The 13,575-nt window shown below is 44.6% G+C and overlaps 1 protein-coding gene across 4 annotated transcripts; it reads left to right on the top strand.

Annotated features, from left to right (window-relative positions):
• Nucleotides 1-185: 185 nt before the first annotated feature.
• On the top strand, nucleotides 186-13,231 carry taf1 (TAF1 RNA polymerase II, TATA box binding protein (TBP)-associated factor). 4 transcript variants are annotated; one of them, XM_030100712.1, is made up of 41 exons: nucleotides 186-480; nucleotides 907-1,021; nucleotides 1,140-1,263; nucleotides 1,347-1,463; nucleotides 1,684-1,806; nucleotides 1,964-2,205; nucleotides 2,317-2,532; nucleotides 2,652-2,894; nucleotides 2,977-3,229; nucleotides 3,337-3,444; nucleotides 3,547-3,714; nucleotides 3,834-3,961; nucleotides 4,221-4,328; nucleotides 4,438-4,611; nucleotides 4,734-4,907; nucleotides 5,610-5,714; nucleotides 5,805-6,005; nucleotides 6,085-6,226; nucleotides 6,634-6,764; nucleotides 6,842-6,922; nucleotides 7,019-7,168; nucleotides 7,253-7,372; nucleotides 7,594-7,769; nucleotides 7,866-8,098; nucleotides 8,204-8,411; nucleotides 8,582-8,753; nucleotides 8,898-9,109; nucleotides 9,200-9,308; nucleotides 9,401-9,499; nucleotides 9,603-9,780; nucleotides 9,892-9,959; nucleotides 10,073-10,195; nucleotides 10,285-10,377; nucleotides 10,475-10,559; nucleotides 10,679-10,746; nucleotides 11,225-11,341; nucleotides 11,591-11,698; nucleotides 11,877-11,972; nucleotides 12,154-12,379; nucleotides 12,486-12,657; nucleotides 12,779-13,231. In XM_030100712.1, the coding sequence occupies exons 2-41, from the start codon at nucleotides 908-910 to the stop codon at nucleotides 12,999-13,001; spliced, it is 5,988 nt and encodes a 1,995-aa protein (XP_029956572.1). In that variant the 5' UTR covers nucleotides 186-480; nucleotide 907; the 3' UTR covers nucleotides 13,002-13,231. The 4 variants fall into 4 exon arrangements, with proteins under 4 accessions (XP_029956572.1, XP_029956573.1, XP_029956574.1 ...); XM_030100713.1 differs by having other exon boundaries at nucleotides 8,582-8,747; XM_030100714.1 differs by lacking the exon at nucleotides 11,591-11,698.
• The last annotated feature ends 344 nt before the right edge of the window (nucleotides 13,232-13,575 follow it).

Consider the following 13,575-nt stretch of genomic DNA (forward strand, 5'->3'; position numbering starts at 1 on the left):
GACAAGATGTTTGAACAAAATATCATTGGTGCATATGAGTATTCATTACAATGATAGAACGATAACGAAAGAAAAAAATCAATATCAGCAAGGTTAACTACTCCGTTATAGCTACACAGACACAGTAGTACAATTTACCACTTTCCGCAGAGCGCCTGAACGCATCATGATGTCCTTCCGGGTCACTCGAAGCGCCTTCTCGCTTTGACTTAACATTTTCTCTGCGCGAAACAAAACAAAACAGAAAAGTAACGGAATAAACGTGGCTGGTCAGACACTACACTACGCGCAGTGTATGTTAATCTTCAATTGCACGAAGCCAATGTAGATGTAGATGTAGATATCCTCGAAGAATGTTAAACTACGTCCATTTTTAGTCACTTTGATGAGCTAGCATTAGCTAGCTTACCCGTGTTAGCATTGTGCGGTTTATCAAGCTGGCGGAAAAACAGGACAAAATCTGAAGAGGTTTCACGCAAGGTGAGTGACAGCTACCTTAAAAAATATAGGTAGTGTGTGTAGCTTGTGTGGTTGCCAATCACATTTGCTGCCTTCTTATCGTATTGCTGCTAACTTGGCTTCGTCGTTTTCTGCTGTCAAGCGGGCTACACCGACTTCTGTGCAAAATGTAAACAAAAGATGACTTATGTTGATTCAGTGGTCAGAAATAAGGGTCTGAAGTGTGGGAATATATTATCTTGTGAGGGAAGAAGCTAGAAAACAGCAGCTACAAAGTCATAACACAACTGCAGGGCACATATTCAAATACATGTTAATCTTGTTCAAGCTTGTTAAGTACCCAGCTTATTGAGCTTGTTCAGAACATAGTTCAAGTTTTCTGGATGAGCTCATACAACGTGACTATTCATTCATATGATAAATAATCAACTGTAAACCTCTTTTCAGGATGTCAGACTCAGACAGTGATGAGGACCAGGATCGCCCCTTCTCCATTGCCGGCTTCCTCTTTGGAAACATCAATGAGGATGGACAATTGGAAGATGATAGCGTTCTGGACAATGTGAGTGCTTGAAGGAATTTAAAATGGACTTGACTTTAAGGTGTGAAGTTCAAAGTTGACACGATTGTACTTTCTTTTTTAATGGTCTCATCTCTTCTGAAACTTGCCACCCTACCAGGAGTCCAAAAAGCACCTGGCTGGTTTGGGCACTCTGGGCCTGGGGTCACTCATCACAGAGATTACTTCCAATGAGGATGAAGAAAAGGAAGAAAGCAGAGATACGGCTAGTGTGGATGCTGAAGGTGAGGAAGGTTGAAGAAAGGCACTAGGCATGAATGCAACCAGGTGGAAAATGGAGTAACGTTGTGTATGTTGTCAAATACAGGTTGGGTGAAAAGCACAGACGATGCAGTTGATTACTCTGACATCAGTGAGGTGGCTGAGGATGAGACTAAAAAGTACCGCCAGGCCATGGGGAGTTTGCAGCCCAGCAGGAAAACAGGTAATATTTTTATGAATGTCTGCTGTTATATTGAATGTTTGATTGTTGAAATATTTTAGGTAAAGTGCTACTCTACAAAGTTGTAAATTGTCATAACAAGGTTATCTGTAAATAATTTCTTGGCAGTAATAATTCCTGTCCTGGCAAAGAACCCCAAAATGTTGTTTTCAAAAAGAATTTTGTTCATAGTAATTGATATTTTTAACCTGTTTATTCCTAGATGACGAGGATGATTATGATGCCGACTGTGAAGATATTGACTCAAAACTCATGCCTCCTCCACCACCTCCGAGTCTGTCTGCATCTGGCAAAAAAGATGAGCCCTCAACACAGAACACAAATGGTAGGAACATGAATGTATGAAGGGTGTGATTGTTTAAAAAAAATGATGAGTATGAAGAGATTTTTGTAAAAGCTCAGGCTACAAAAATCCGCAAATTCAAATGCACACTTTAACTGTGAGTACTGCTGCTCTGACCTGTCACTGTTCCCTCCGACAGCCGGTGAAGATGGCGATGGCATCATCCTTCCTTCAATTATTGCGCCGTCTTCAACGGCTGACAAGGTTGATTTTAGCAGCTCCTCAGATTCTGAGTCTGAGACGGACCGTCCGTGCCAAGGCTCAGGATCTGGAGGCCCCCCTGATAGGCTCAACCTCCCACTTGCCGGCATCATGCAGAAAGATGCCGCCAAAGCACTGCCAAGTGTCACAGAACTCTTCCCAGAGTTTCGGCCTGGAAAGGTAACACTTTCAATTCAGAAGTTCAATTTATCACCATATCCCAAGTTCATTAAACTTCAAGTTCATCAACTTTTTTTTTTTTTTTTTCTGTTGAAAACTTCTTGCTTTTAGGTTTTAAGATTTTTACGGCTGTTTGGTCCTGGAAAGAACATGCCATCAGTTTGGAGAAGCGCACGCAGGAAGAAGAAGCGGAAACACAGAGACCCTCAGCCTGGGACGCCTCCTCCAGAAGGAGAACCTTCAGAGCAAACTCCGGAGAAGAAGTCTGGGTGGATTTATGAGTATGCACCAGCTCCACCTCCAGAGCAATGTCTCTCTGATGACGAGGTAAATCTCCTAGTGTTATTGATATTATAATATAATATAATGATAACATCAGCTTGCAGTTAGCTGGTGATGAATCCTCATTTAACCTCTATTTTCCATGCTTTTTTCATTCAATCCAGATAACAATGATGGCCCCAGTAGAATCAAAGTTTTCACAGACTTGTGGCGATGGAGACAAGGAGGCAGAGGCTCGGCCTAAAGTAGCAGAGTGGAGATACGGACCAGCACAGCTCTGGTACGACATGCTGGGCGTCCCTGAGGATGGACGTGGTTTCAACTACGGGTTCAAACTCAAGGAAACACCATCCGACGAGCCTCAGAAAGAGGATACACCGAAAGAAACAACACAGACCAGTCAAGAGGTAATATTCTACAGATACCTTGAGTGATGATAGTTTAATAATAGAAGTGATGTTAATGTCATTCTGAATAATATGTGTGCAGGTTCAGGAGGTTGATGACGATGATAACAACAACGAAAGCATCAACAATAAAGATGACAGCGATGCAGACACAGACGGGAGGAATCTAGAGAACGAGGTCTTCTTGATGGTCACCCAGCTGCAGTGGGAGGATGATATCATTTGGAACGGAGAGGATGTAAAACACAAAGGCACCAAAACCCAGCGAGCCAGCCTTGCAGGGTGGCTGCCCTCGAGCATGACTCGCAATGCCAACGCGTACAATGCACAGCAGGGTAAGACGAGAAGGTCCAAATCGCTTTCGACAACTTCCAAAAATTGCAAATGTAGACTGATAATTTAGATATCTTAAATAAATCTAAAGATGTCTTAAATTATACAGGTTTGACAAGAAGCAATTCCCAGCTGGTGCCACCTACACCTCCACCCATGCCCAAAGTTTCTTCAATCTCTGGCTCTAAGCGGGAAAAGACTGGCCATGACAATCACTGTGAGTTTATCCTTTGGAGACAAATAGATGACAGATTCCCCAGATCTTTATGTCCTAAGCACTCTTTCTTTTCTGTGTTTCCTGTGTTTTGCTCCTTTGCAGCATCTCATGAGGATGACTGTCTTTGGTACTCCATTTTCCCCATTGACAATGAAGAGTTGGTGTACGGACGCTGGGAAGATAACATCATCTGGGATGACCAAGAGATGGATCACTTGCTCGCACCGCCAGTTCTCACGCTGGATCCAAATGATGAGAATATTATCCTAGGTATACCCGCAACTCTTTTCTCATTGAGTCGTGCGTTCACGTCTCTTCTGCTGGGTTGTTTTTTTGTTTTTGTTTTTGGAGGCTGGGTGTTTATTGCGTTGAACTGCTGTCTCTTGTAGAAATCCCAGATGAAAAGGAGGAGACGACCTCCCACTCTCCATCAAAAGAGAATAAAAAGGAAACTGCAATCAAGAAGAGTCGCATCCTGCTGGGAAAGACTGGCGTGATAAAAGATGAGCCACAGCAGGTCTGTTGTCTCATTAGTGCAAAAAGAAGCGCTTTTGGTTGTGAAATAACAGTTTATAAAAGATGCTTTCCCAGTGATTTATGCCTCCGAAAAGTAAGATCAAGTATACTGTGTACTGAACCTGACAGGCTGCTCATCTCAAATTCAGCAGCATTCTTATCATTTTGTGCCAGCATTGAATGTAACATTTTACTTTTCATTTAGAATTGAAAAAAAAATAAATAAATCACTTGTACTGACTCTTTTTCTCTTGCCTCAGAACATGTCCCAACCCGAAGTGAAGGACCCTTGGAACCTTTCCAATGACGAGTTCTACTATCCCAAGCAGCAAGGCCTGAGGGGAACCTTTGGTGGCAACATTATTCAGGTGACTTATTAAGATGAAGCTCGCGCCATCAACATGGGATTACTGTGAAATATATCTTCAGTAAACATATCACTGATGGCGAATCTGTTTATTTATTACCCTTTAACAGCACTCCATCCCGGCACTGGAGCTGAGGCAGCCATTCTTCCCCACTCACATGGGCCCCATGAAGCTTCGCCAGTTCCATCGACCGGCCCTGAAGAAGTATTCATTCGGCGCTTTGGCTCAGCCGGGCCCTCACGCCGTCCAGCCGCTGCTCAAACACATAAAGAAGAAGGCAAAGGTGAAGCACTATTCAAACTTCTAACTCCAGGAGACCCACAAAGAAATGCGTTGTGTTTTTCTAAGTTTTTTTTTTTTTTCGAACTTTAAAAGTAATGAATGCTTTATTATTTGTTGTGACAGATGAGAGAGCAGGAGCGCCAGGCGGCAGGAGGAGGAGACATGTTCTTCATGCGAACCCCGCAGGACTTGACAGGCAAAGATGGAGATCTGATCCTGGCAGAGTACAGTGAGGAATACCCTCCCCTGGTCATGCAGGTCGGCATGGCCACCAAGATCAAGAACTACTACAAAAGGGTGAGTTTAATATTAGATGTTTTAACTTGAATATAACACTTCTAATGATCAATTAATCTTTTTTTTTTTTTTTTTATCTCGAAAAGTCAACTGCAGACATAAACACTTAATCTCACATTCCCTCTGGGTTTTGTTTGACCCATTGTTTTGCAATTAATACCATGTTTCACAATTTGTTTTTCTGTGTTTCTCTAACAAAAGACAATTTGTTCTGATGTTGTTTTTTTTTTTCTCCCAAATGAATCTCATAAATGAGCCCACATGCTGTTCTTGAATATTTGTGACAGGGTTACTAGGCAGTATGTCTTTATTTGTTAGGTCATATTTGACTATGGCTCAGTCCTTAAGCCCTCTTAAAAAGCCTCTGGCTGTCTGCGCCAAAGGACAACTGCAACACGTGGAACATTTTATAGGTTTAAAACATCAGCAGATGTCAGTATTTTCAATTTTGCCTGCCTTTATTCTGTGGTTCCATCAACATTTGCCATAAAGTTAAAATAATATAGCCCTTGAACTTATAGTTACATAATAATGATATATCAGAATGGTTTCTTATCTCTCAGTATTTGGTGTGAAATTAACAAGAATTTATACACGTGTGCCAATGAGTGTTGTAGTGCAAATTTAAGCTCACTATCTAATGCACCACATGCCCTCATGTTCTTGATTGCTGGATATTATGCCTGAATTATTGCGGTTTAGAAACCTGGAAAAGATCCTGGAGCGCCCGACTGTAAATACGGAGAGACAGTTTACTGCCACACGTCGCCGTTCCTGGGTTCTCTGCATCCTGGACAGCTTCTTCAGGTCTTTACCTTCGTCAGCCAGATGCCACTTTCAGATCGTGATGATCTTTGAAACATAATACGAAAGGACTGATGTGTGCTTTTCTTGCAGGCGTTTGAAAACAACCTCTTCCGCGCCCCCATCTACCTGCACAAGATGCCCGAGACAGATTTCCTGGTTCTGCGAACGCGTCACGGCTACTACATCAGAGAGCTTGTGGACATTGTTGTTGTCGGTCAGGAGTGCCCGCTGTTTGAAGTTCCAGGGCCAAACTCTAAACGAGCCAACACCCATATCAGAGACTTCCTACAGGTCTGTCAACTTGTCTAATCCCTTCCGTATATTGGAGGTACTGCAATAAATACTGAAATGCCACATATGTATTCTGTAGGTCTTCATCTACCGCTTGTTCTGGAAGAGCAAAGACCGTCCCCGCAGAATCCGCATGGAGGATATCAAGAAAGCTTTTCCCTCCCACTCCGAGAGCAGCATCAGGAAGAGGCTTAAACTATGTGCCGACTTCAAACGCACAGGTAGAATTCTGCACTTGGCTTTGGGTCCACTGTCCAGCAGCCATTATCGAGGATTTGAGTCTGACAGCTGAGTTGTAAAAGGGAAATGTTGAGTTTAAAAAGAAAGTATGTGCTGTTTGAAACTGTGAGCTCAGTGGTGTGTGCCTCAATTGACAGACAGGAATATAAGCAGGAAAAGAGCTTTGTACACCTACGGATTTTACCCTGAAGGTAAGCTGTACTCTAAGGAAAGCACAAGGAGACAGGTTATGATTATTGAATATCACACAGTTCTGTTTATGAACAATGTTTTAAACATGGATAGAAATAGATACATTTTAATAGTATGGTTGTTCTTCACTCTGCATCCTGTGTTTAGAGAAAACATTGCTGGTGAAAAGGTTCCTAAAGTAGCTTCTTTGTGCCAGGAATGGACTCGAACTGGTGGGTGTTGAAGCCCGATTTCAGGCTGCCGACTGAAGAAGAGATCCGAGCCATGGTGTCTCCAGAGCAGTGCTGTTCCTACTACAGCATGCTGGTGGCAGAACAAAGGCTCAAGGTACTGGCTTTATCCTCTTCAAACAAATTTTAGCTACTTTACTGCCGTTTCACCTCGCGTTATTTGACCCCGTTTAGGATGCTGGGTATGGAGAGAAATCCTTCTTTGCGCCAGAGGAGGAGAATGAAGAAGACTTTCAAATGAAGATTGATGATGAGGTATTGACCCAAATGCCCACCTGTGATGCAGTTGCTGATCAGACTCGAGGCGATACGAAAACCTCTGATTCACATCGTGTTGATTTTGTGCCGTAGGTGCGGACCGCTCCGTGGAACACAACACGAGCTTTCATTTCTGCCATGAAAGGGAAGTGCCTGCTGGAGGTGACAGGTGTGGCTGATCCTACTGGCTGTGGAGAGGGATTCTCCTACGTGAAAGTTCCCAACAAGCCCACTCAGACCAAGGTCCGACTTCTTGAAGTCAAATTCTTTCACCTGAACCATATTTTTAGCAGTGGATGAAACCTTTATGTCCGCCCGGTTTTACAGGATGACAAAGAGCCTCAGCCAGTGAAGAAGACAGTGACGGGGACAGACGCTGATCTGAGAAGGCTCTCACTGAAGAATGCAAAACAGCTGCTGCGCAAGTTCGGTGTTCCTGAGGAAGAGGTAAGACCTGAGTGATGTTCTCAGCATGATTCAGGACAGAAGCAAGTTAATGGAGATGTATCTTCAAGAAAAACATTCTTTTTTTTTTTGTGTTTCACATCACAGTTGAATGCTTAAATCTTCAGTCAGGATTGATTTGCTAATGGTGACAAAATAATGTACGTTCCTTTTTTTGCCACGTCTTTCATATTAAGGCGGCTATATGTTTGTCTCTGCGGTAGATCAAGAAGCTCTCCCGTTGGGAGGTCATTGACGTGGTGAGAACCATGTCCACAGAGCAGGCGCGCTCAGGCGAGGGGCCCATGAGCAAGTTTGCCAGAGGCTCTCGCTTCTCTGTCGCTGAGCACCAGGAGCGCTACAAGGAGGAATGCCAGAGGATCTTTGATCTGCAGAACAAGTGAGGCCCTCATTCACTGTCATATATATCATTCTGAAGGTATCGCTCTCTGAGCTCTGTGAGACATTTCTTTGTGTTTTTTTTCCCCCAACACAGAGTGCTGGAATCCACCGAGGTGCTGTCCACAGACACAGACAGCAGCTCAGCAGAGGACAGTGACTTTGAGGAGATGGGGAAGAACATCGAGAACATGCTCCAGAACAAGAAGACCAGCTCCCAGTTGTCCCGAGAGAGGGAGGAGCAGGAGCGGAAGGAGCTGCAGAGGATGCTGATGGGTGAGGAGAGCGATCGGGACAACAAAGGACGCAAGGAGCGGCGCAAAGGCTTGTGTAAGTCTGACTTAATCAGGAAAATGGCTTCAATTGGAACCAGATGGTGTTTTTGAAATGTCACGAACTCTGATCTTTGCTACTTTGCTTTCACCCCTCTTGCAGCAAGTTCCCTGTCCACGGGCTCCCACAAAGACGACGACACGTCCTCCGTCACCAGCCTGAACTCCTCAGCCACCGGGCGGCGACTCAAGATCTATCGCACCTTCAGGGATGAGGACGGGAAGGAATATGTTCGCTGTGAAACGGTGCGGAAAGCATCCGTCATCGACGCCTACACCAGGATCAGAACAACCAAGGATGATGAATTCATGTGAGTTTCTGTGATTAGTCCATTTTTTATTTATTCTGCATTGATTGGACTGTTTGTTCCTCAGAATTCATAGTTTTGTGACCCCACTGTCTTCTCATTTGTTTCTTAAAAGTAAAACATCATCCCAAATGAATCTGTGGATTTAAAATTACCTCTCTTTGTGGTTGCAGCCGAAAGTTCGCCCTCTTCGATGAGCAGCACAGGGAGGAGATGAGGAAGGAGCGCCGGCGTATTCAAGAGCAGCTGAGGAGACTGAAGAGAAACCAAGAGAAGGACAAGATCAAGGGACCCCCAGAGAAGAAGGCCAAGAAGGTCAAAGAGAGACCAGACCTCAAGGTAAAAGTAAGCTTGCCCGATTTAGTACTTTTTTTTTCATTTTTTTTTCCCAAATCAGCTTTATAGTGCCCAGCTAAATGCAAAACCATCCTCCAACTTGTTTGCATTTAGTTATTGGCGTGTTCCTTAATGTTTGCCTCTTTTCCAAAGCTGAAGTGCGGCGCTTGTGGTGCCATCGGACACATGAGGACCAACAAGTTCTGCCCGCTGTACTACCAAACCAACGCACCCCCCTCCAACCCGGTGGCCATGACAGAAGAGCAGGAGGAGGAGCTGGAGAAAACCGTCATCCACAACGACAACGAGGAGCTCATCAAGGTGGAGGGCACCAAGATCGTGCTGGGAAAACAACTCATCGAAAGGTAACTTGTCTCTGCATCAAAATCTGCTGATTCTGAGAAAGGTTCAGTGAGTAGAAGGTGTTTAGAGTCATACCAACTTTCCTGCTGCAGTGCCGATGAGGTGAGAAGAAAGTCTTTGGTGCTCAAGTTCCCCAAACAGCAGCTGCCACCAAAGAAGAAGAGACGCGTCGGCAGCGCCGTCCACTGTGACTACCTGAATGTGAGAACTCTTCTACAGCTTCTTGTATCATATTGCAAAGCGAGAATCTCCCCACACGATGTTTTACACCATTTTTGTTTTAATCATGACAGAAACCACACAAGGCCATTCATCGCAGACGCACAGACCCCATGGTGACCCTGTCCTCCGTGCTGGAAAGCATCATCAATGACATGCGAGATCACCCCAATGTAAGACCCCTCAGTCACACACTCTGCCGCTGCAAATGTCTGTCTTTCCTTCTTTCCTGTGTTCCAGGCTCAATTCAACACTGTTTTATCCCCTTCTATGCAGACATACCCGTTTCACACACCGGTCAACGCCAAGGTCGTGAAGGACTACTACAAGATCATCTCCCGCCCCATGGACCTGCAGACGCTTCGGGAAAATGTCCGAAAGAGGATGTACCCATCGAGGGAGGAGTTCCGTGAAGCAGTGGAGCTGATAGTCAAAAACAGCGCCACCTACAATGGTATAACTGTCAGTTTGTTTGAGAGACCAGCAGAACTCGCGCAAGTCCTGATTCCAGGATTTGATTAACATTTCAGTCTCAACCCGCCTGCCTCTGTTTATATGTTACCAGGTGCAAAACATCCAATAACACAAGTTGCCCAGTCCATGCTGGACCTGTGTGATACTAAACTCAAAGAGGTCAGTTTTTGTCTCTTTTGATGCTTTTGTACGCTTTATTTGTTCGAATGATAAATCACAGAACGAGCTTTTCTGTCGTTGGAGCCATTAAATCTGTGTGCCTGCTTGAGCAGAAGGAGGACAGGCTGGTGAGGCTGGAGAAAGCCATAAACCCCCTGCTGGATGACGACGATCAGGTGGCGTTCTCCTTCATCCTGGACAACATTGTGACCCAGAAGATGATGATCGTTCCTGAGGTGAGTAACTCACTTATGTCGGTGAGAAAATGATCAGTGAGGACTCTGGTGTTGATCCGCTCCACATCACTCTGTCTGCTTATCCGTAGTCGTGGCCGTTTCACCATCCTGTCAACAAAAAGTTTGTGCCGGATTATTATAAGGTCATCGTGAACCCCATGGACCTGGAGACCATTCGCTCGGTGAGAAGCTGATGATAAGCTCTGGTCATGGCAATTCAATCATTCAGTTTAGCAGCATTACTAAGAAACCCGTCAAACTGGATGTGCCTTTCAACAGAACATCTCCAAACATAAATACCAGAACCGAGAGACCTTCCTGGCAGATGTCAGTGTCATCCATGCCAACAGCATCAAGTACAACGGTAAACTTTTTTTCAGTTTTTGTTCTTGTTTTTGGCTCGGTGTTACTGTGACATCTGCATTTAATGAATAAACATCCAAATCCAGAAATGTGTGATATGAACTTGCGTGTCTTTAACAGGGATAGACAGTCCTTACACCAAGACGGCCATGGAGATCATCAATGTGTGCAAGCAGACTTTAGCAGAGGTGAGCGCCATGTGGTTTTTAGCTGTCAGTTTTAAGTATTATGTGTTTATTCATCATCGTATGCAGCAGGTTTTCATTAATTATTATCCAATTAAAAAGCTTAAAATAAAGTGACATTTATTTTATAATATTTCAGTTTTGTCAAATGAAAGTTTATCGTTCCTTTTATGGACACAGTGTTTGAGTTGCGTTGGAATAGTGCAATTTCTTAAAATTGATGTAAGATGAAATAAACCAAAAAAGTTGGCAGTAATACATATTCTGGTAAAATCCATCTTCAAAGTTAGGAATTAGAAGTTTTACAGAATACTTTGACTTGTAAAGATTGATCCTGCATGCATTGTATTTGTCATTCTACAGATTCCTTTAGGTTGTATTGATTTATATCCAACATAATCATCTGATATTCTGCCTTCAAAGCAAAATTTTGATGAGCCGAGGTATTAGGTTGTTTTTCATCTTGTTTGCGTGTTTCCAGTACGACGAGCACTTGACTCAGTTGGAGAAGGACATCTCGACTGCTAAAGAAGCGGCTCTGGATGCGGCGGACCTGGAGAGTCTTGACCCAATGACACCCGGGCCTTACACACCCCAGGTAAAGAGCATCCGGGACCCCAGCATGGCCAGTTGTCCTGGAAGCCGTAGCTACCTCCTTAAATGCTTCCTCTTCATATCTCCTAGTGCCCTTTTTGGCCTTTCGTAGTTCGTCTGTTGTTCTTTGTGCTAAGCCTTCCCTTCCTGACCTTTACATTTTATCTGTCTAGTATCTTCAGTGTAGTGTCTTTTCCTTTCCAACCTGTTTCTCTCCTGCCGTCTTGTCCCGTCCGTCGCTCTGTCGGTCCAGCCTGCTGATCTGTTTGACAGCGGGCCTTCAGGGAGTCTGCCCAGAGAGCCCAGCGGCCTTTTCTCTGAGGGACCTCTAGTGGTTGCTCCAGAGAAGAGAGGGGGGCAGGTATGGAGAGAGACTGAAATGAGGCTTTCACCCACATGCCACCTCTCCTCAAACTATCCCCAGCCCATCCTGCTTCATCAGACACTCCTGTTTATAGTTAATCCCGTCAAGTTGTCTGTTGCACGAAAACACGCTTTGTTATCTTTTTACAAGTCTGATATTTTCCTCTGTTAATCAGGGACGCCACGGTCGGAGACCCGGAGAAGAGGAGTCGGATGTGGACATCGAAGGCTTTGAGGAGGAAGACGATGGCAAACCCAAGACTCCTGCTCCTGTAAGATAATCTGATTGTGTGAATATATAGGTCTGTGCTTTGCCCGCTCAGTGTGTCTTCTGTATTTATCTCCTGTTAGGAGTTCATATATCGATCATTGGGAATGATTTATTATCATTATTATTGACTCACCCCTCTCATGACCTTTTTTTTTTTCACTTCCTTTGTAATATGCTCACAGGCAGAGGATGCAGAAGATCTGGAGGACGATGATGACGAAGAGGACATGTTGCTGCCCCCTCGGAGGCGCCTGCACGAGCACGAGGAGGAGGAAGAGGATGAAGAGGAGGAGGGAGACGACGGGAGATCCAGCCGTCCAGCTCAGGCCAGCGTTCTGTATCAGGACCTGCTCATGTCCGACGGGGAGGACGATGCCAGCGAGGAGGAGGGGGACAACCCTTTCTCCTGTAAGTCTCGAAGGAGCATTTCCTGCCCGTTTTGTGTTTTTCATCACCGTCTCTTCATTTGCTGCTCTCTGTAAAATGATCATGACCCCTGCTGCGTCCCGTCCAGCCATCCAGCTGTCAGAGAGCGGCAGTGACTCTGACAGAGACATCGACGTGCGACCGCCGCCTCCACGGAGAACTCAGGAGACGGCCCGCATGGGCATGGAGCAGGACGAGAGCATGATGTCGTACGAAGGTGACGGGCCCGATGAGGTGCACATGGAGGACAGCAACGTCAGGTACAGCAAGTTTTTTTCATATTCAATAAATATTGTCTTAAGTTTTTGGATTCTTGTCTGAATTGATGTTTCCGTACTTGAAAATCGGATCGTGAACCTGTGAACTCCTGTCCCGTCTCAGCTACGGCAGCTACGAGGAGACGGAAAGCCGGAGCCAGATGCAGCCTTCCAACATGGGAAACGGGGAGGAGTACGGCATCAGCGAAGAGGAGGAGGAGGACGAAGAAGATGAAGCTCGGAGGAGAGGCCCGGCTGTGCTCTCCCAAGTTCAGCTCAGTGAAGACGAGGAGAGCGAAGAGTTCAGGTCCATCGGGGGAGACAGTGACATGGACTCCGACAATTAAATCCCTTTTTTTATTTTGAGTTTGATTCTTATTTCCTCGAGCGATCCCGCGAAAACACTGTTTTTAATCCAAGTTTTAAAACTGAGAAAAATGTGACTTTTTCCTCAGGTGAATATGTACTGTCCTCATTTTGTAAATGAACCTTAATGTTTATAGTTTTCTCTTAAAGCTCTGTTGTATGTCAGAGATAAAAAAAAGACAGCATGTTGTATATTTACATTTGCTTTTTACATGTCAAATAAATATTGATTTCCATCATGCAGCTTAACGTGGCAGTGTGTGTCTGCTTGTTTTGTAGTCCCACATTTAATTCGGGTCACAATTGCTTGAGCAGATGTATTTCTACCTACTGTCAGCTTTAAAATAAACAGTGACGTGGAACACCTTTTCTAGAAGAATGTAGTTTCAATTCTCTTTGCGTGTGTGTTTATGGTGTATGATGGAGCGACAACTGTAATTATTAATGCCTGCTCCGGTTAGGTTAAGGTATAAATCATGATAGAGAGGAGAGCATAACCTGTTGGCTTCTCAGCAAAAGCAGTGATCTGTAAGAGGTGGAGCGAGTGATTGGCCA

Source organism: Salarias fasciatus, chromosome 10, assembly GCF_902148845.1.
Source record: "Salarias fasciatus chromosome 10, fSalaFa1.1, whole genome shotgun sequence".
Classification (NCBI taxonomy): Eukaryota; Metazoa; Chordata; class Actinopteri; order Blenniiformes; family Blenniidae; genus Salarias; species Salarias fasciatus.

Bases quoted from the DNA above. Each gene is read 5' to 3' on its own strand.
- taf1 (XM_030100712.1), top strand. From the start codon at position 908: ATGTCAGACTCAGACAGTGATGAGGACCAGGATCGCCCCTTCTCCATT. The intron at 1,464-1,683 runs GTAATATTTTTA...GTTTATTCCTAG, and splicing joins GCAGCCCAGCAGGAAAACAG to ATGACGAGGATGATTATGAT. The intron at 10,196-10,284 runs GTGAGTAACTCA...GCTTATCCGTAG, and splicing joins AGATGATGATCGTTCCTGAG to TCGTGGCCGTTTCACCATCC.